The sequence below is a fragment of the Charadrius vociferus genome, unplaced genomic scaffold, assembly GCF_000708025.1.
Source record: "Charadrius vociferus isolate BGI_N301 unplaced genomic scaffold, ASM70802v2 scaffold13, whole genome shotgun sequence".
Classification (NCBI taxonomy): Eukaryota; Metazoa; Chordata; class Aves; order Charadriiformes; family Charadriidae; genus Charadrius; species Charadrius vociferus.
Window position 1 is genome coordinate 310,499 of NW_009647763.1, and position 21,432 is coordinate 331,930.

Consider the following 21,432-nt stretch of genomic DNA (forward strand, 5'->3'; position numbering starts at 1 on the left):
CGTAAGAATTTTTATATGGTCTAAAATCAAAAGAGTAAGAAAAAAAAAAGTTCATAGCAGATACGCTTATTACTGTATTTTCAGAAATAGAAGGCAATATCTTTAAAATACATTCACAAGTTTATTTTCCATTTGAAGTTCAGAAACAAAATTGGTCAGATATTTCATGAGAATGTGTGTGTGGTGAAACCGGCCTACCACATCTGAGTTTTTGTGCATGCGCACTTTTGAGTTTTCAGACAATTAATGAACAAACTACTTTAAGAAGGTTTTCTACATATCAGTGATTAGAACACGTATGAATAAGTAACTCCTTTCTAATTTGTTTCCAACTGTAAATGGAAATAAAATGATGGCCTGTAGCAACTTTGGTAACAAAATCTGAATATACTTCCTCGTAAACAATGTATGACAAAACACTTGAGACTAATATTGGTATCATCCGTAACAGAGGAAAATATACTGAAAAGTTAAGTCCAACATCAAAGCAACGCATTGCAGATCCAGTCGCACACAGATTTCAGTGATGTTGATTTTTCAGTTTCCTTCACTTACAAGGTCTGCAAAGTCTTCTAGAATGCAACAGCAACCTGCTACTACTTTTACCGCAGTGAATTTTTAGAACGCTTTTTAGAAAGTATCACTATTGCTATACTCTCAGCCTTCAGCAACCATGCAAGTACTCTAGCAGAAGTTACACTGGTTGTACAAACATGTGGGTACCAAATGTTATGCTACTTTGGAGAAAGTAAAAAAGATGACTTGGCCATTAAGGGCCACCTTCTAGTACAGGAGGCCCTGGGAGAAAGCTTGAATTATCACTTGACAAAGAGCTGAAAAGCAATCTGTTCTTGACAGATTTTTCCTTGGGTCTTAGGTGGAGGATATGCAAAAAAATAAGCACGGAAAGGAAACTGTCTGCAACGAACATGATTTTGAGGCAATACTCCTTTTCATGTACAAAATGGTACCTGATCTGAGAAGAGGTAAAAGATGGAAAACCAAGACAGGCAGGTTGATAAAGAGGGACCATGTCTAGCTTTGGTCTGCATTTCCAAAACTCTGGATATCCTGGAGAGAACAGACATCTCTCCAAGGTTCAATCAGCAACCCAAATCACTGCAACTGGTATTATAAGAAGGTAAGACTTTTACTTGCTGCCTTGATGCTGAGATAGTGTAAAGTTACAGTCCTATCCAATGAATTTGTATCTTATTTGTATAGGAATTTTATTAACAAGAATATTTGCACAGCAAGCCTAAAGATGTAAACAAAAACATTAATGAAAATTAAATTCAGAATGAACACAGAGATACCATTTGACTACATATTTTCTATAGTATCACGAAATACAATTTGATTAAGTAGCTAATATAATAATATGAGAGCTTTTTTCACATCATCACACAGGTAGCGCCAAACTGACACAAACTGCAGCATTTTAACATAAAAGCTTAATTACATTACACATCCTCTCTGGTTTGACTAATAGCAGCAGCTAAAATCACTACTGACTATGCTCATACTGCATCTCCAATAACCCAAAATTCACACAAAAGCACTAACTGCAAAGTTTTCATACCCAGCAGTAAGAGAAAGGGCATTATTGAGGTCTGAATATTCAAGGACAGGAAATTCTTCTCCATAGCTTATTATGAAAGTAACCCATTTCTATACATTATGCATTGTGAAAGGTATCTAACTTTCTTTAAAACTGACTTAATTGCTAATTGCTACACAAACATTTGTTTCTTCAAAGGGACTAAACAACTGTACAAAGCAAAGAAAAGTGACTAGTAACATTCTCAGAGTTTGAGACTCTTAAAGCATATGCCTTAATAACCTTGTTCGCATAAAAGCACACAGTGGTTTGTTAAATCTTCCCTACATGGTTTTTGAACATTTGCATGTGCCAAATTATTGACTCAAGCACTGGTGATGATACAGACACTCCTGGACATACCTTGTTCTCTTTGTGGGATTCCTGGAACTTACTCTGAAAATAATTTGTTTTGGTAAGAAAAGCTGACTTGCAGGAAGATTCTTAATTCAAACCAAAATTTCAATTGCTGAAGATCCTTTACATGTAAAAGTAGTCAAAAAAAAGAGATGGAACTGTCCTTTATACTCTTTAGCTCAAGGAAAACAACTTTCCAATAAAACACTTATCAAAGTACACATGGTATATTACAGATGTTTATTAAGTGGCCACTGCACTCCAGATTTTCCAAATAACAGTAGCACAATTATCTTTCTTCTCCTGTTTGTTCTGCTTTTTATACAGAAGCAGTCATATCTGAAGCAAATATATTTGGGCTGAACATATTGTTAGATTGAACTGCTGGACACAAAAGATAAAGAGTTACTACTAATTAATCAATATACAGTTCAACACACAAGTTCTGAATTTCCAACATGAAAAATTCCAAGAGTGTGACTTAGAGGCCTTAAAGGAGACAAATACCAACTCTGTTTTAGCTTGTACCTGGCTTACAAGAGAAGTCTTTCAACCAGCAATGTGCACCACAGAGAAGTTATGAAGAACTCTGTTACAACAGATTCTCCTGAACAAGTAGAGGAGGTGACAGACCTCACTGATATCTCCTCTGAATCAAGAGCCTAAAAAAACCCCAGACTTCAAGGAAAAGACCATCCTTTTTTATTAGAGACGTGAACTCTGTTTAAATACGGTTATCCAAAAATGAAAATTCAAAGAGGCAAGAAGCAGGAAAACAGAGCCTATTTATGATCTTCACCTGAAAATAGTAAAAAATATGACATCTTATGAAGTGAATCTTAGCAGTTACAGTCCTTGCTAGAGGAAAAAAAAAAAAAAAAGCTAGGGGAATCGCTTCTTATGCACTACTGGTGGATAGTGACAACCAGAGTTTGGTGAAAGAATTCTCTGAACATTTTCTGCTACTAGGCAAGTTATCACACCAAAAGATGCTCAACATATATTATTAAGTAAGCTCCAATTGTCTATATTTTATTCTTTGGCATATTAGCTGCAGCAGTCTGCTTCCTTTGACCAGTCAGGAATGGATTCCAGAAAGACCTGTATCAACATATGTCACTGCAACACCCTTCAGCTAATCTGGAAAACAAACAAGCAATCAATGAGGCAACATAAGCTAGCATAGACAGCTGAAGTAGACACAGTGGCCCTCTATTTAAAACAGGAGATACTGACATGATAGGACAAGGGGATGTGATATCTAGAAGCATATGGGGATGCGATATGCTGGAATCAATCTTCAAATGAGATATACAGTTTCAAATACTATCTATTATACAGTCTGAGTAAGAGTCTTCTGCAGAAGGACTGCCTGACATGCCAGAGTAAAGCCTGGGGTCAAGTGAGCAGGCAAGCCTCCAGATTGGTTTGTTTGTTTTTTTTTGATTTGGCTATGTGTCATTCAGATATTTTTTCTCTGGATAAGGAAGTAAAAACTGAAGAGACTGAGCCCTACTTGTGAGGGGAAAAGATAAGGAAGGAACCTGTGCAATCTGTTCCTTCACTGGAGCGTGCCATAAGGTTGCAGAAAACACCCAAATAAAACTCTACTCCTCAAAAACTTGTAAGGCAATTCTACTGCTGCATTTGAAGACAGCAAACAATGAGCCACTGCTCCTTACAACCTCCAGTGAGCAAGAAAGCGAGCTAACAGTGAGAAGGAAAGCTCCAGTGAAGCTCTCATTTCATCTGGATCAAAGCAGCACATTGAGACCAGGTCTGTAAATAATACCAAGTCACTATAGGTTGTGTGACAATAGCAATGCGTAAGTTACGCACCCATAGAGGCCTTCACTTCTCTGTACATGCCTTCAGCTTTCTTAATGCTTTCCCAAACCACCATCCTCTGTCATTAGTTTCTCTAGGACCAACATGATCAGTAGCAAGCTACATTGGTACCGGAGCCTATTGCAGAGCATGTGGACCACAGATACCCAAAGGTAATTTAAAAGGTGTTTTATTAGTAGAATGAATCATGTGAGGGAAGCTTGGTCTCACTGAACTTGGTGCTTTAGCAACAAGGGTCACAGCGGCTCCATATGAATCCATGAAAGTTTAGTAGTTTCACACAGATAAAAATCTATCTACAAAATTAGCAAAGGGTTTTTAAAATAGTTGAAAAAGTATGTATGCATACCCAAAAAGGATGGATAACGTATCTTAAAAATACAGATTTTTTTTTTTTTTTTAATCTATTTGGTTTTTGATCACTTGTCAAAACCAGGTATGAAGTCAAAGGACCTAGGTCTCCTCTTGGGAGAGGGAGATGCCTCCTTCCTGTGCACCGTGGCTGCTACTGGGTCTTTTGCACAGTCCTCTCAGCTCCTCTGGAAATGATAGGGACAGAAGGACTGGAGCTCATAATTTGCTCATGTTATTCACTCATGCTTATTATTGCTGTACAGACAGCATCCTTGTTGACCTGAACTTTCTACTGGACAGAGAATTGATACTTTACTGCACAGTCCTTGAACAGAAGAACTGTTTCCACTTCTGAAACCAGCTAGAATTGCATTTAAGCATGCTCTTTGTCAATGCTTGTTGGCTTGCAGCTCAATAGCTCAAAAATTACAGACAAGGTCTATCTGAAAGTACAGACAAGCTCAGACTGAAAACAGTTAAGAGGACCTCTCTACTTAGGAATTAATTAGATTTGCTTGTTTTAGGATCCACATAATTGAGAAAGTAAGGGCACACTCAGGCCAAATCACTCTTGGCAGAGTCTTTCCACAGTACTACGTCACACCCTGATTTTGCAATCTATATCCACTGCTGCCAAACAGAGAGTAATGCTTCATTTAATCCACACCCTTGTATAATTTGGCCGAGAGTACTTCCTTTACCCTGAAGGCACAGCAGTAATTACCCTAACATACACCAATTTCAAGTAAATATAAATGGTGTTCTTTTGATAAAGTTTTTGGAATCTTCAAAGATTGCTGTTATTGTGCTCTGTATTTAGTGTAATTTTTAGTGAAATATTTTAATTAACTTGCCTAGAAGAAACATGAAAAAGAACATATAATAAAGGAACATGTGTGTCTTTGATGTCAGTATAAACAATTCTAGCAAGTTTAACTCGAAAATACAAACTCTTTTGACATTTATAACATCTTATCAATCAGATAGAGGAAACTGGATAACCAACCTTTTAAAATGGAAGAACTAGATTGTCATTAATGTTAATGGTTTTGTCTCTGTGTCTTTACTATTCTGTTGGAACATTTTTGTGGTTAGATGAATCTATTTATACACCTTTTGTTTTCAAATTAAAAATTCATTTTTACTATTCATTTTATAACTGTAAACACTCAGCTCTTCTACTTTAAAACAAGGTCCTGTACTCGCGTCTTGAGCCAAACCACTGGTGGCTGATGCTGGTGGCACAGTAGAGTCACAGAGCTCTCATGAGGTTCCTTCCCCTGCAAAATTGCCTGAGCTGCCTGTAAGCCATGGTGAGGGCATGGCTGTGTTCTGGTACTCTTAATTTTTATCTGCTGCCAAGGTCAGCTGCAAGGTGGAGCATCCCAGAGGTGGCTCTAGTGACTGAGCAGAAGGAATAAGATAGGGAAGCACATGCCAAAGTTTGCCACAGGTGACAACGGAGGCTTTGTACTCTATTTGCAGTGAAGAAACTGAGACACAATATTCAAGTGCCTTTCCTTCAAAATGTAGATAGCATAGCCAACTAGATTATAAAAGAACCAGAGAGGCATAAAAAAAAACTAAAATCTTGTGATGGATGTTTCTGTTGTTTTAAAATAAAATTAACTTTGAGAAAAATATTTTTAAGTTGAATTTTACAGTTCTTCCACTCTGCTATAAGCAAATAATAGTAATAAAATGTAGTTTTATTTTCTTTTTCCCTTCTCTCTTATACGTTTCCCTTAAGTAAAAGTGAGAGACATGAATACCTTAAAATGAATGATCATTTTCCCCAGGGGAGTTCCCATTCAAATTAACACACAGACATATATAAAAAACATTTTGGACCTAATGTTCTTTTGCTTTTGGTAAAAATATTTTAACCTAACTTCAGTGTAGCTAAGTCAGTTCACATTTGCTGAATATCTGTTCTATGGTATTTAGCCAGTACTTTGTCTTTACTCAGGTCTCTCATTCTCTTTTGAAAAATAAAGAGAAATTCTGGTAACTGGATGTAAAACAATCCATTATCATAATTTCTCTGTGACTATGCAGTGCTTTATAGTTTAAATAAAGCCTGGTAATGAATGTAAAGGTTGATAGGAGAAAATAAAAACCTACTAAAATCCTTTTGCACAGGCCTCAATGCCACTTCATTATTTTCTTAATTAATATAACAAAAAAAGCCCAGCAGACTCACCGCTCCTACTGACTTTGAGAGACTTTCTTTGTGAGTTTGTTAAACATTACCTACTTCCCTTTTGTAAGCCTTCTCATACATAAAAGTAATGAAAATTAGTTTCCATCACCAACTATTCCTCCTAGCAGCTTGTATTACACTAAACCCACTTTCAACTAATAGCGTGGGTACTGAGCTAGTTTTAGGTACGTCTTTGGTACTCTTTGCCACAATATGCTCCTGCCCCAATTTTAAGAAGATGGGGGGCAAAAAAGAAATATCTCAAAGCGACTTAGGCATTATGGCAAATTTCCATAGCTCTGATCTGTGCAGCCCTGCAGGCTTAATTGCTTTCCCCATAACAGCAAATCTAAATGAAGCTGTTGGGTGAGCTAATGAGGCAACACACATTACAGTTTAACAGGGAATGGATATACCCAGACTCTTTCAAGACAAAATTAAGAGTTCTTTTCTTATCTTTATCTTCTCCACAAGAAGCGTTTTACACAAGTCTTTTACTTAAAGCTATTTCTCTTTAAAAATGAATACGAGGAGATTCCACTCCTATTTTAAAATTTGACAAAATACAGCATTTACAGTAATATGTTAGGATAACAAAAATAAACAATGTAGGTATGCAGTGATCTTTATGCCATTCAATTTGCCTGCATGGATTGGATGCCAACAAACAGATGTCTCCAACCAGTGCTCCTACTGGCACTCCCACTGAACAAAAATGGTCCCCCAAGGTCAGGATTATCTAACTTCACCACAGCAGTGTGGGAAAGCCAGCAACACTGCTGGCTGTACCGCATGCCTTCTCTTAGTCATCTTTTGTCTGTCAATCAGTTCTTTCAGTCCTCTTTGAAAATGCCACCAACCTGTATCCAAACACAGCGCGAGATACACTGCAAATACTGTATTTCATGTTATTCTTGGACCACATAGCACACATGCACGCAGCCTTCAATTAATATATACTCTGTTATCTTTTTTAACATCTTTTCATGATATATTATTACTGTTTATTCTCAAATTAGAAAACTAAGCTATTTGGGAAAACTGAATTCAATTGTTAATTTGATACATTTGCAATGATAGTTTGCACAAATCTTTTTTCCTCTAACAGTTTCTTAATAAGACATGAAAAGAATAAGGCTACACTGAACTACCTTTCTACACACATTCGTCCTTAAGTGGCACAAAATTATGTCAGAAGAAAGACAAATACCCCCTAAACAACCAAACAAAAACATTAAAGTTCTCCAGGACTGTGGTAGTACTGAAAACAGACATTAGAGAGGTGGGGAGAAAGTATGAAACATTGAAAAAAGTAATCAATGATACCAACATATATATGAGGACATAACTTTTGACAGCGTTTCTGAAGTATCACTGCAAAAATGTGAATTTTGTTACTTGATGTACCTCCTTTTTCTGCTTCTAAAAAACAAGAATCAAAACAGTAATTTAAGAGCATTTAGTTCATGCATAAATATTTTCGGTATCTTTGATGTAGAAACCTATTTTACTGTTTGCTTGAGACTGAAAAAAGTTTTAAATAGTCTATCAAATATAACAGAGGACGTAAACGCAAAGTCAGTTTTGTTAGTGTCTTCAGAGAGTGAAAAAAGAGTGCTTTGAAGCTTTCACTTTTTCAGGTAGAAAATAACGTTGACTGTCAGTTGTGTTAATGGAGAGAAAATTTCTAATTGTCCTCAACCCTGCCAAAGCGTTGTGTTTTTTGTTTTTGAGATTTTTTAAAGATGCAAGAACCATCACGTTTCTAGCACATACGTAATTAATTTTTAAGAGCCAGTTTAATTAACTGGTTTTACTGAAGTCAAAATTTTAGTGAAAAGATTTGTGCAGTATTTATAGTTGAGCTTCAGTCTCCCACGTGGTTAACAATTAGGGTCACTGCTAATTGCAATGACTTGAAACCTAAAACTTATTTTAGAAAACATGCCCTGAACACAGTGGGAGTTACTAAAGAGTAGTTTTAAAGCCTAAAAATACAAGCCATTTCTTTTATGGCGTGCCATGGATCTGCAAAACAGTGTCTGGGAGTATCAGAAGGTGATTTCACTGTCCAAAGATGCTCACAATCTTAAAGAGGGCAGGCAAACAAAACCAGAAGGGATTTTAATGTCTCTCAGAGAACGGGTAACAAAGCTGGAGCTTTTGCTGCCTCCTTCTTTGTTTAAAAAATAACAGCTAGGAAATGTTATCTCCTGGAAGGAGATACAAAGATGAGAATATAAGGAAAAGATAGGAATGCATAAGGCCTGGATAATGCTACAGTGCAGTGCTGCAGAGTAGCACCGCAAGATGCGTATGATAAAATTAGCACTGAAGCATGAGCCTAAGCAGAGCTATACAGCTCAAGGAAGGTAAAACCTCCATTCTGACTATCAAAGACAGGTTTGAGACAAAAAAATAAAAAAAGAATTAAAAAGTTCAGCAAGCTTAAAAATCACATACTGTTAGGAACAGATTCCCTAAAGTGTACTAAACAATAATCAAGTACGAATAAAGTAATCTGCTATATATACAACATGGAGAAATTTGAGTAGAGTGAAAAATAGGACCAACTCAAAGGGGATGACTTTCTCCAAAGACACACAGCTAGCAATCTTCATTGAAATAGCTATCAACACAGCTGCAGCTTTACTGAGGCAGACACAAAAAACCCCTCATATGGCAAAATGAGTTACACTCCTGACAAAATATCCCAACTGACAGGCTATCAGGACAGACAGTAGAAAACCCTAAGTTCCATGCCTTCCTCTCAAACTTAACACAAACTTTGTGAGAGAAAGGCACACAACACATGTTTTCTTAAATTTAAATTAATGTTGTTACATTTTAAGAAATCTCTCTAATGAAGTGCTTTATAATGCATAAGAAACAAGTTCATCCATGTCTTGTATCTGCTTTGTGGTACTTACTTCATTAATTACTATTTGTCAAAATTCATTACTTTTTTCTAGTAATCCTAACCATACTCTTGACAAAACATTAAATATATCTCTTTCACAGCACTCTACAGCATTGCTGGGAAAGCGGTAGATGTGAACCTTGAATTTAGCAAGGCTTTCAACATTGTCTCCCCTAACATTCTCATAGACAAACTGATGAAGTCCGGACCGTGTAAGCAGACAGCACAGAGGACTGAAAATTGGCTGAGCTGTAGGGATCAAACATTTGCAACTACTTGCATGAAATCTCATTGGAGACCAGTCACTAGTGGTGCGCTCCAGGGGGCGATACCCAAGTCAGGAGAGAGCTGCAGTATTACTGCTACTGCCCATAAATTACAAAGGTGGATACCCCATTTTCCCACTGTTTCTACCTAACGCCAAGACCTAGATAATTAAATTGTCTTGTTGAAAGAAGAAAGTGCTGCATGCATCCAGGCTACTACACTGCCCATATCACAAGACATCAGCTACAACCTTATCAAGTTAATACAGCATGCATATACACAAGTTACATGGTTAAAAAGATCGCTTACAGAGCTTTACACATACTGCCTGTAGGGATTTCACTGTAATGGGAATTCTGCATTTTGCTTTAAGAAGCACTAAATACACAGCAAAAGGTGACAAGAAAGTGTGAGAATGAGAAGACTGAATAACTGCCAATATAACCCTCAAGAATACATAAAAAATGCTGGACAAAAATGAAGAATCTCTGTATTACAGGTAGTTGTTAACGATGCAAGATCCTAATAACGTAAGTACAGAAAAGCATATATATTACGTATACGAAACCTATACAGAAAAAAAAAAAAAAGGTTTTCTGCTTCCAGCAGAATCCATAAATGAATTGATCTGTTTAAGTACAAATTTTCTATTATTCAAAAGTAAAATTAAACTGACAGTTAGGAGCTATGAACACAAGCACCTTTCTTCACACTTTATAACCAATGGGGAAAGATGAAATAGATGAGTAAATCTTTCTCATACGTATCACTGAAAACAATTCTACCACAGTAGAACAACTTGGAGGCCCCGAAAATGACAGAGAAGTATGGTTTTAAGGTATTTTCTTACAGGAAAATCCATTTCAATTGTCGTCCGCTAGCATTTTTATGGTCTTTCCCCCCTAAGAATCTTCATTTTCTCATTGCTTTCATTGACTGCTGAAAGGCCATTAAAACACACCTCTTTTTTACTATACTTCCCTGGCATAAATAATAGCCTGTACCTGAAGACTGTCTTGAAGTATTAGTCAGGTTTGGAAACAACTACATTGGGAGCACACATAAACAGCTGTAACATATACCTATGTTTGTTCATGCTATTTAAGAAGTCTCCATCAACACATTTATTTGTGCTTCTTCATAAAGTAAAATTCAAGAGAATAAAATGTACTGGTTTGAGCAATATTAGGTACAGCCATTTAAAACAACTTAGAGTATGTGTTAATATTCTTTAAAGGGTTACTCCACTTAGTTTAAAATATTCACAATATGTAAGACAGCACATGTATTCTGTTTCTGTAAGACTTACTCTGGAAACAATAAGAATCTGCTGTGCAATAGACAAATATTTTTATGGCTCTGAGCTCTTTTGTTAACGCAGAAAATGAAAATACAGAAGTTAATTGTTGTATGGCCATTTGCGTTGTGAATTAATGACTAAGGGCAATTCTGAGACTAGTGATCAATCTTTTAGATCATGCTAAGGACTCTTTCCACTGCTACTCAGAAAAGTAGCACTACTTTGCGAAGAAAATTGCCTTTAGGAGACAGTTGTATATAATTATAGAGACTATTCCTATCTTTACTATCCACACTTTAAATCTCTATTACCTGTTTTTAGTTCATTATATATTCCACCTTCCCCCTGGACTTTTTACTCTTCTCAAGGATACAAACAAAACCACTTCAAAACGAAAGTTCCAACTTTCTGTCTTATCTTATAGGTGCCCAAAAAAGACAGAGGCATGGAATTATCAATTTTATTATTAAATATTATGATTAGCAACGCAAAAGATATTATTAGCAAAGTAAGTATCACAAAAATGCATTTCATTGCTTACCTTTTTCTCAAAATCTTTGACCACAAAATGTCTTTAGAAACAACCCCCTGAAACCAGATTAAACACAACTGCAAATAGGCTACCGAGCACTACAGGTCTTAAGTAAACTGCTTTTCTTATTACTGTTTTCTTATATCAACACATATGCTTTTAAAAATATGATTTTTTTGGTTTTCAGTGTCTGTATTTAAGATACTTCAGTAAGTATTAAATATTATCAAAATATTAAATTAAGAAAAGCTGGTAATCTCATACTGGTTTAGGAATTTACAGCACTAATAAATAAGTGTGCAGCTTAAAGAAAAAAAAGCATTACAAGGGAACATATACCAGTATTAGACTGTATCACACTGCACTTTATAAACAATATCACATATATTTCAACCAGGACACTCCCTGAAAGAGCACAGCAAAATCTATAAAGGCAGACAAAAATCCTCATGGAATTTATTAGCCTACAGAGAGTGAAGAAATGAAGAAAGAAACTTACCACTTTTAGTAGTGAAAGAATACAGAGGATTCAGTGGAGTGCTCAGAGTGCCTGGCAGTCTTAGCCTGGAGTGTGGTGACAGCGATGATGGCGCAGGAAGCAAGAGATTTGAGCTCGCCTGTAATAGGAAAGACAAATCAGAAAGTGAAGTGTAATTTCCTGGGTTACTTACTGATGCAACAGCTAGAAGAGAAATATTTGATTACTGTAAATAACAATTATATTCCAGGAAAATAATTAAGACTTAAGTCAACAATAAATAACAATTTCAATGGATGACATTTTTATGTGGCTATAAACTGATAAACGTAAAATAACTTCTCATTTTTGAGTACTCAAACTACATCTATGAAGAGATTACTCAATATTATGAGAGAAAAAAAGTATCTTAAAACACTCCTAACACAAAACTGATTTCTGCAAATCAATAAATCATACTTGGACCAAGACACCAGACACTTTATATAAGCTAAACAAAAAAATATCTGCAGTCCTAATTTCCATAGCAACAAAGATAATGTAGTTAAAATTTGGTTTGCTATGGAGTTTCTTGATATACATGCAGCTATTACAAAGCAGCTACTACAAAGCAAAAACCTTTCCCAAACTTTACTCTTGCATAGTATCCCATAGGGCCTATGTGAAAAAATATATTATGACAATCTTAGGTTTTTACATGTTCCAATTGAGAATTTTACTGTTTGTTAAACATACTTTCACTGTCTGTCTTGATAATACAGTCAAAGGGAAGGGAAGGGAAAAAAGGCCTTAAATAAAAACAAAATTTTGTTTTTTCAAACAAAAGAGATTCATATGCTAAAATTTTTGAGAGTTCTTTACATAAACCAACATAATTCTTGACTCTTTCAAAAGTCAGGTCCATTTCACAATCTCGAATAAATGCATATGGTCACTTAATCCAACTAAAATTGCTCGCTCAGTGGAGTACTTCCTTCCCCTCAATAAACTCTAAATCATACCCTTAAACTTTAGTTATCGTCCAAAATAGAACAATGATGTTTTGCAAATTTTCAATCTACAGGCTTCTACATTCTATTTAAAAAAAGGAAACAGCTAAAACAAAGTGAATCAGTGGCTTATTTCGGGAAGTGATATACTTTATATAACTACTATTTTTATCATTTACTACACATTAAACAATTCAACAGGTTTCAATAACGCAAAACACTGAGGGATTGGCAGGTGTACTGGGATGCAGGTAATATCCCACTAAAACCATATGTTGAGTAACTTGACTGGGCCATAGAGGATATCTGCTATCATCTCCTCTGTATTACTACACTAGACCTTCATCTTAACGTATCTGGGTTTTGTGTAGCAATATGGATTTCATTCTACTGAAAGAAGTTTATAATAAAAACTGTCTTTTACTAGTCAAGTACTGTCTCAGCAACTGTGGGCAATTGCAATGACTATAATCCAAACCTGACCAGACAGAAAAGCAAGACAGAAAATCAGATCAACCATTGAACATAGTAAAAACAGCATTAAACCAGCTAGATTTTACTACCATTAACAGACTTAGTAAATACTAGTTGTGAAATGTAAGCAGAATGGAGAGGCCTGTTTTTCTGAACAACAATAATCAATTCTGATATTTACATATGCAAGTGACTAGGTTTCATTAATATAAAGTTTTCTCTGATACACACAAATATGGTGAAAAGCCACTAGCAAATAATCTGTTCTGCAAATGTGCCAAGCTCAGCTTCCCAGTGTTTCATCTTCTTTTATGCATGGTTAGCTCTAGTGAGAGCCTTTCTGCAGCAAGAGAAATGAGATCTCCTCCCTCCATGAATTTCTTGCTGAGTGCACACTACATCATCACTCATACAAACGCATGTTTTCCGCTCAAGCATTCTCATGAAATCTTTTTGGAATTCTCTTTCAAATTTGCTATCAAAAAGTTGTTTTCAGACACTACCAGGGAACAAAGACGGGTTCAATATAGCAGCCTTTGGAAATCAAACTAAACACAGCAGAGCAAACTATTCAAAACTAGCACTTAAGACACACTTTCCTGGTTCATCCTGGAGGGGGAAAAAAAAAATATCAGGAGGAACTTGCCTTGATAGTGTGCTTGAATGAATTATAGAAGAGATACCGAACTCTGTGTATAAATTACTCCTTTAATCCCCTTCTCTTTATTTTCCTGCTGTATTACCCAAATACCGTCATTATACATGACAAATAGCATGCTTTGAAATCAAATGCAATCGACACGTACATTAGAAGACTGAATGTACGCTCCTGAAAATTTAAGAAAAGTGGCCTTTTAAAAATGCAAAATAAGTTCTATCTTACAACTCTTCCTTCCTCTCCAAATCTTTAAAAACAAGATAAAAGACAATTTTATAAAAGAGATATTAAAAAGAAAATTTTAAATTTACAGTAGTGATTCATTCCTCCCCTTAATGGCAGTGAAGCTCAGTGCAGGAGAGCTATAAAAGACTGCCCATCCAAAGTAAACACAAAATCAGAGTTTTTATGACCTTTCTGCCACTAGCTCTTAAGTATTATTTAAATCTCCAAAAAGCCCAAAGAGGGGAAAACCCTACAACGTTGTAACAGAAAAAGGAACCCCTCAGCTAATAAGTGAGGACTAATGATTTGGTAGAATTGTTTCCAGGTGAAGTACACTGTCCTATGAAGAATAATGAATTCTCTTACAACAGACAGACACAAACTACCTACAGAACAGAGTGAAGCAATCATTTTTTTTTTTTTTTTTTAAAAATGCATGCTGTGGGAAGGCATTGCTAAATACCTTTACAACAACGAGCAAAGTTGGCTAAGATAGCCAACCATCAATCTACTTAATTTTCACAACAGGCTCTGCTTGCTTCATGCACAAACCACAGCTTTATCAAAGACACAGTTTACTACTATCCTGAATTGAGTAAAACTAAGAGTTATAACATTCGTATAGTTTTTCTAGGGAAAAAAGATACCTACATAATTGTTGCCAAGTTTAAACAAAGATGATTTGCCTTTTCTTTTTGTGTTAGGGCAGCTCTATGAAAATTATGCAAATAAACATTTTCAGTGGAACTAGCTTTCATGTTAAAAGTAAATTCCATGAGACAAAAAACAGAATAATGCAGAACTGAACAAGCTGACAATAACAGTTTCTCTTTTTTTTCCTGAGAATGCAATTTTATGACCTTTGCAACCAATATTATCAACATTTCCATGTATACTTGCAAGTCAAATGAAGTTGGCCAGTTCTATACGACCTCTTATTCTTTTAGTTTTAGGCTTCCTGTTGGAAACTTTAGGCCTCTAAGATACTGTTTTTAACGACAGCTTAAAAACATTATTAAACCACGATTCTGATGAATTTAAAAGATGACAATTGGAAATAAAAACAAAACACAAATTCTGCTAGGTTTATCAACGCAAGAAGAAAATACATAGGCGATAATGCTTAAAGTAGGAGGTAGAGTACTACAGCTTTTAAATTTGCAATGTAAGTGTGAATAGAGTTTACATCTACATAAAAATGCAATCATTTCTGTGACAGTAGTGTTAGGAGGACTCCAGCGAAGGCTGGGATTATATTGTGGTAGGTGTACTGCAATCACTTAGAGACAAATCTATTATGCTCTTAAGTAATTTCTAAACCAAATGGGAAAACCAAAGACAGCTAAAATAAGATAATCCCATTACACATAAGCAAAACAGAAACATACATACTTTGCTTGTCTGAAGCAACTGTGTTCCCTTGATGCTCCCTACAGTCCTCTTACTCTGATTACCCAGATCAGGAACTTGTCTAGATGGCAATATAGTTCCCTTGTAACTTGGGTGCTGCATTGTTTTTCCTCCATAGAAGCCCAGAAGTGACCTCGCCATACATATGAAAATTGAAGCTAGAAGGTGCTTGATCCTACAGTTCAGATATAGCCACTGTCTACAGATATGTCTCATCACACAGTAATTTTATATATTCAATTCCTTAGTTCTGCCAGAGAGTTCCGGCATTTCAATTACAGGCTTACCACAAAACCTTTCTTCCTGCTTTTTTTTTTTTTTTTTTAAGAAACTCACAACTTTGTTAAGAAGAAATTAAGATGACTATAAAAATTTGGAATAGTGAGTTTCTTTTCGTCACAAGGAAAACCCAGTTCTTTGTACAAGACACAAACCAGTTAAATACAGGCTCAGTTACACACAGATGGTGTAGACTCACTCAGCCATTAAGCACAGAGAGTATGACCTTTCCTGGACTGGATGAAACTGGCATTTCAGCTTAAGAACACGAGTGGATATATTCATTTTAGCAGAATTGACCAATGTCATCACCAATAACAGTAAAAAGTAGATTTGTCTTGCTTGGTAAGAGCCAACTAGATTACTTCGTAAACTGTGACCTCTTCTGCAGCTGGTTATGATTCTTGCTATCAAAGAAAATATGACCGGGGTGGGCGAGGAGGGGGTAAATCCATGACTTGACTTTAGTAGCTACATTTTTAAAATGTCTTTTTTTTTCTGCAGATCAAAAATGGATGCAACCTGTGTCACGTGCAAAACACACCCAAAGATACTCGTCCTACAATTTTATTTCTCCTCCTACTAAAGAAAGCAGACACCAGAAATTCTTCTGACTCACAGCTTGTCAAATACATACGGAAACCTATTCCCTGTACCTGTTGGCAAAAGTGAGGAGGAGGTGACTCTAAATACAGTATACAATTTCAGGTAATCATGTAACTACTCAGACATTTGTAACCCACCCCCCCCCCCCCCATCCCTCCCCAAGTATTTGGTTAGACTCTAGGTTTTTCCAATCACGTATAAAATCCTTTTATGGTAGGTGCTTTTGAATTTGGGTTTGGTTGGTTGGTTTCACAGAGATGTTAAAACCAGATATATTTCTATGAAAAGTTCATTATCATTCCTATTATTTAAAAAACAAAAAAAACAAAAAAACATAACCAGTCTTGCACTTCACCAGATTGTTTTTAAAATCATGCATTTAAAACAAAACAAAAAGCGTAATCTAATTTCTTATGCTGACAAGCCCTCATTTGCTTATTCTTTGCTTATTCCAGAGATTAACTGCAATGTAAAGAGAGAAAGGTGAGAAAAAAAATCCCACCACACCATAAAAAACACCTCAGATTTCCCCAGTATAAGCAGCACTTTTGGGTGCAAACATATAGTTATTTTCTGTATCTCTTAACTAAATGAAAATCAAATTGATTTCCTCAGCTAATTAAAAATAAAAGGAGTCTGTGAAACTATTAAAAACTTCGTAGAGTTTTAATCCTGTATATCCTTCTTTAACTCTCAGTTTACAGTATCTCAGTATTTGAGGCATGATCAATGTTCCTTTCTGCACCCAACATGTTGCAAGAAACTGTATCACAGCCCCAATAATAAAAAAAAAAGTTGTCAACAATGTTATTAAATTAATTGTATCGGCCCACATTTATGGTATTTTCTTCATAAAAAGTTCTTAATAAAAGCTGCTTTCTCCTGACCTTGGTGACAATAAGCCAGCTGGCACAAGGAAATGTAATTTGCTGTCTTTTACCAGCATGAGTGAATCTAGCTTTGTCTGCTCTAAAATATGATTTGAATAAACATAGTATTACTCAGATGTCCCTGCTTACTTTGTTCAGCAAGGAGAAAACAGTGAGTAACTTTTCCTTAACACTATACAAATGTTTATGGCACGAAAACAAAGATGGTAAAACTGGAAATAAAATTAAAGGACCAATCAGTAAAATCTACACACATTAAAAGTGTTTAACATGATCTTATTTTAACCTCTGATAAAATCATTATGATGGATATAGTTTTACGTTAAAAAATGAATGCAATTCATTTCTCATGTCTGACAAACCTTCTATATAAAACATAAGCCACTGAGAGAAACATGATGTTAGAAAAGGTCAGCAGTGGAACAAAATCTTCTGTTGCAGCTGACTGTAGCTTATTATTGCTACTTTAAACCTCTACTCAAATAGTAAGGTCAGCAAACATTAAGTAAGAATTAAAGACAGAGATCCTGTGCTTACAGCAGAGATGAAAGACCACTGCTGTGTAAGTGTTACTGCCCTGATACTCTAACTAGATTCATACAGGTCACTTACTTCACTTGAGTAAAAGGCTGAGAGCGTGCAGATTTAAATTCCATATTCACAGTAAAATTTGTAATGACTCCCTACGATTACAGGAATCTGTGTATCCAACAAAAGATACTCACTATTCCTCATTAACCTTTATAATTTGAAATATAACGAAAAAAACCAGTAGAGAAATAGTTTGACATAGAAATTCCTTACATCTATTGCTAACACTAAATAGAAACTTGGAAAGAAGAAAAAGTCCTTAATAATAACTAAATTACATATTCAGGGAATGCAACAAATATTCCCATGACCAGATATTTCGAAGTACAGCCTTATCTTAAAAAGCCATTTCAGTCTCTTTATGATCCGTGGTAGCTACCACTATAGTGGGGAATTTCAGAGTTCTGATATCAGATCTTACTCCAGGGGAGGCTCAGGCTGCATTGCTGCCAAGCTGGAAGGCGTATTTATAATGGTCTAACTATTTCTAAGGTAACTATCCAGACAATGACCTTTACTTAATAGTACAAGCAAGATATTTTACCTATTCTCTTTTATTCACTGTGTAAGCGTGGGAAGACTAACAATTACTGCAAAGTAACTAACTGTGGTAAATCCATACAGATCAGTATGAGGACAGAGTTTGTGAAACTAACCATGTCACATGTACGCCAAAGTTCCTTTATCTACAAAATAAAGACAACAGTTTCCTTTCTTTTACATCTATTTTGACTGTGTTGTTTTAAAATTCATCTGATGTTTGCTAAAAATGAGGAATGCCTAGAAAAGATTTCTTACTAAGCAAAGAATATTTTAACATAGGAAAAATATTACAGATTTTAAAGACCTGACCTGCTTTGTAAGATTTTCACAGATGGGGGAAACAAATGAATCAAACTACAGAAAAAAATAGCTATTTGTTCAACTTTTTCTAACACAGGCAACATAATTAAAACTGGCAAATTCAATTAATTGACTAAGAAAATTCATTACAATTTCCAAAACCTTCCTTTATAACAAACTATTTCTTAAAGACAATACAAAATAAAATTATGGCAAAACTTTCATATTCTATTATTTATTTTACCTATATAAGTCTTCTAGTAATACTTCAGCCATTTCATAGCAACAATCACTTTATGCAATCACAATGATACAACAGGATCTGCTTGGCAAACAGAAAAAAGGTTTATAAGAAAATTTTGTATCCAGTAAATGAAATGCACAGGGTTATAGGATTTCAGATCTGAAAGCGGTTCCACCATGACTTACAAAACACATCCTTATAAGTTCACAGGTGGGAATAGCTATGTTTAAAGTAGTAATTGGAACAGAAATTCTTAGAGTAAGAAAAGCGTTTCCTAGCACTCTGAAGAGGAATAGGAAAAAGTATACAGCACTATTCAAAAAGCACCTATTTAATTTAAAAGCCCTTACTCCAGTGGAATGTATTTCACAGGTCATCAGGAAAATTACTGCCTACATTACAGGATCATGGTCTCCACTAATACAATAATTAATAAACTAAAACCCAAACGTATCATGCAGTGGGCCATCTGACTTGAAATTGCAACAAAATCAAAACTGGAAGAAAAGTAAACAATAACATTTTAAAATTCAACTAAACTTTAATGGATTTTTTGAAATTACTTACTAATCTGATGTAATGAAAAGAATATTGGTACCATTCACGGAGAATTACCACACAACCCACTCATAAATAACATAATGACACACACTTGTCAATATAACTTCTCTCTGTATAATATACATACACTCCATAACATAAGAATAATGATGCCGTGTTAGGTCAAAGATCCATCCTCACATTTTTCAACAGTAAATTGTTGTAGATAAGGTGCATAAGTTTAGAGTGACCTTTCTCCTACGGGCCCTTCCACTTTCATCACTCAACATTTTATGAACTTCTTGAGCATCAGCTAGCAGTAACACCGATTATTGGGCCAATAGCTTCTGTTGAACGTCTCCTTTACAAATTTGCCCCGAATGTCTGTGAACCCAGGTATGCTTCTGGCCTTCACAGCACTATGTGTATGTAACTTCAGTGCATGTACCCACTTCAGATGTGAGAAACATTCCACACACACACACCCCCCCCCCAATACTGTTCATGATTTCATGTATTTCCATCACAACTTTCACTCATCTCTGACTGCACAACCTGCAAAGCTGAGGAGCTCTAGTCACTTGAATCCCATTACATGCAAGCTCTTCAACAGCTCTTGGCATTTCTGTTACTCCTGTTTGAACTTCTCATTTTACTACATTCTTTTTCAGAAGGGGTGTCCAGAACTAACTACAATGTTGAATATATGGGTTCATGCTGGATTTCCTAGGTAGAAACACACAAGCATCTTCCTCATTCAATTTGGAATGGATCTTACTTATGACTTCCTAAAACCTATTAAAAACAAAACTGTAGCTGAGTAAGTGTTGTGGTTTAGGCCAAATCAGCTACTGGGGACGCGGGGGACCCCAAATGGGACCAACAGATGCTCCTCCCTACCCCTCTTCAAAGAGAGAGGCAGAGGAGGGGAAGAGAGACTTACAAGTTTAGAGAGGAGGGAGAGAGAGACTTACAAGTTTAGAAGGAACTGAACTACTTTAATGAAATATTAAAATAAAAGGAAATAATAAAATATGTACAAAACTGTATCAGGCTCCCAGGATGACAATCACATCACCAGCTGGCACTGGGAAAGTCCCAGACTGGGCTCAGAAATGGATGGGAACCGGATTCCGGATCTGCATTCAGGATGGGGATCAAAGGCAGGTGAACAGACAGAGTCCTCCACAGATGCCGGCACTGAAGAAAAAGATCTGACCCTTTGATTCCTCAGTTTTTATACTGAGCATGAAGCAGATGGGATGAATACCCTGTTGGTCAGTTTTGGGTCACCTGTCCTGTCCGCTCCTCCCCGCAGGTGTGACCCCTCTATGCTTTTCTGCTTCCAACCCTCCAACGGGGCAAGTAACAAAGTTCGCTGCCCTTGGGGGTTATGGCAATAAGTATAAGCAAGAACCTCTCTGCATACCATCCTTCGGCATCAACTATAAACATAGGTCTTATCACTGAGAGTGAACATTGCCTGCACAATATGTTGTTAACTACAGTGGTTAGAAGAGGTCTAGCTAAGAAGCAAAGTTACTGAACAAAATTGGTCCTGTTTTACCTCAAAACAGGACAATAAGAAATAAAATTAAATGCTTTTTTGCCTTTTTTTGTTTTTTAATTGCTATTGCAACTACGGTATACACAGTAAAAAAAGAATTGGCTTCCTATTCATTTGCCAAGTTTTCTTTGGGAGAAACAAGAGAAAATTAAGACAATTCTGTGAACTTACTCAGTGAAAAAGAGGCTTTAAAAATACTGCAAAATTCTTATACGTATGATAGATAAGATTACAGAATATCAGTACGTTCTCTGACA

At 35.8% G+C, this 21,432-nt stretch overlaps 1 protein-coding gene across 1 annotated transcript in view; it reads right to left on the reverse strand.

The window, feature by feature from the left end:
• The window catches only part of AHI1 (Abelson helper integration site 1), a 90,004-nt gene that overhangs the window by 34,015 nt on the left and 34,557 nt on the right, over positions 1 to 21,432 (reverse strand). The window contains exon 18 of the mRNA XM_009882328.1: positions 11,881 to 11,998. Coding sequence (XP_009880630.1) covers positions 11,881 to 11,998 — 118 coding nt within the window. The remainder of the gene's footprint in view (positions 1 to 11,880; positions 11,999 to 21,432) is intronic.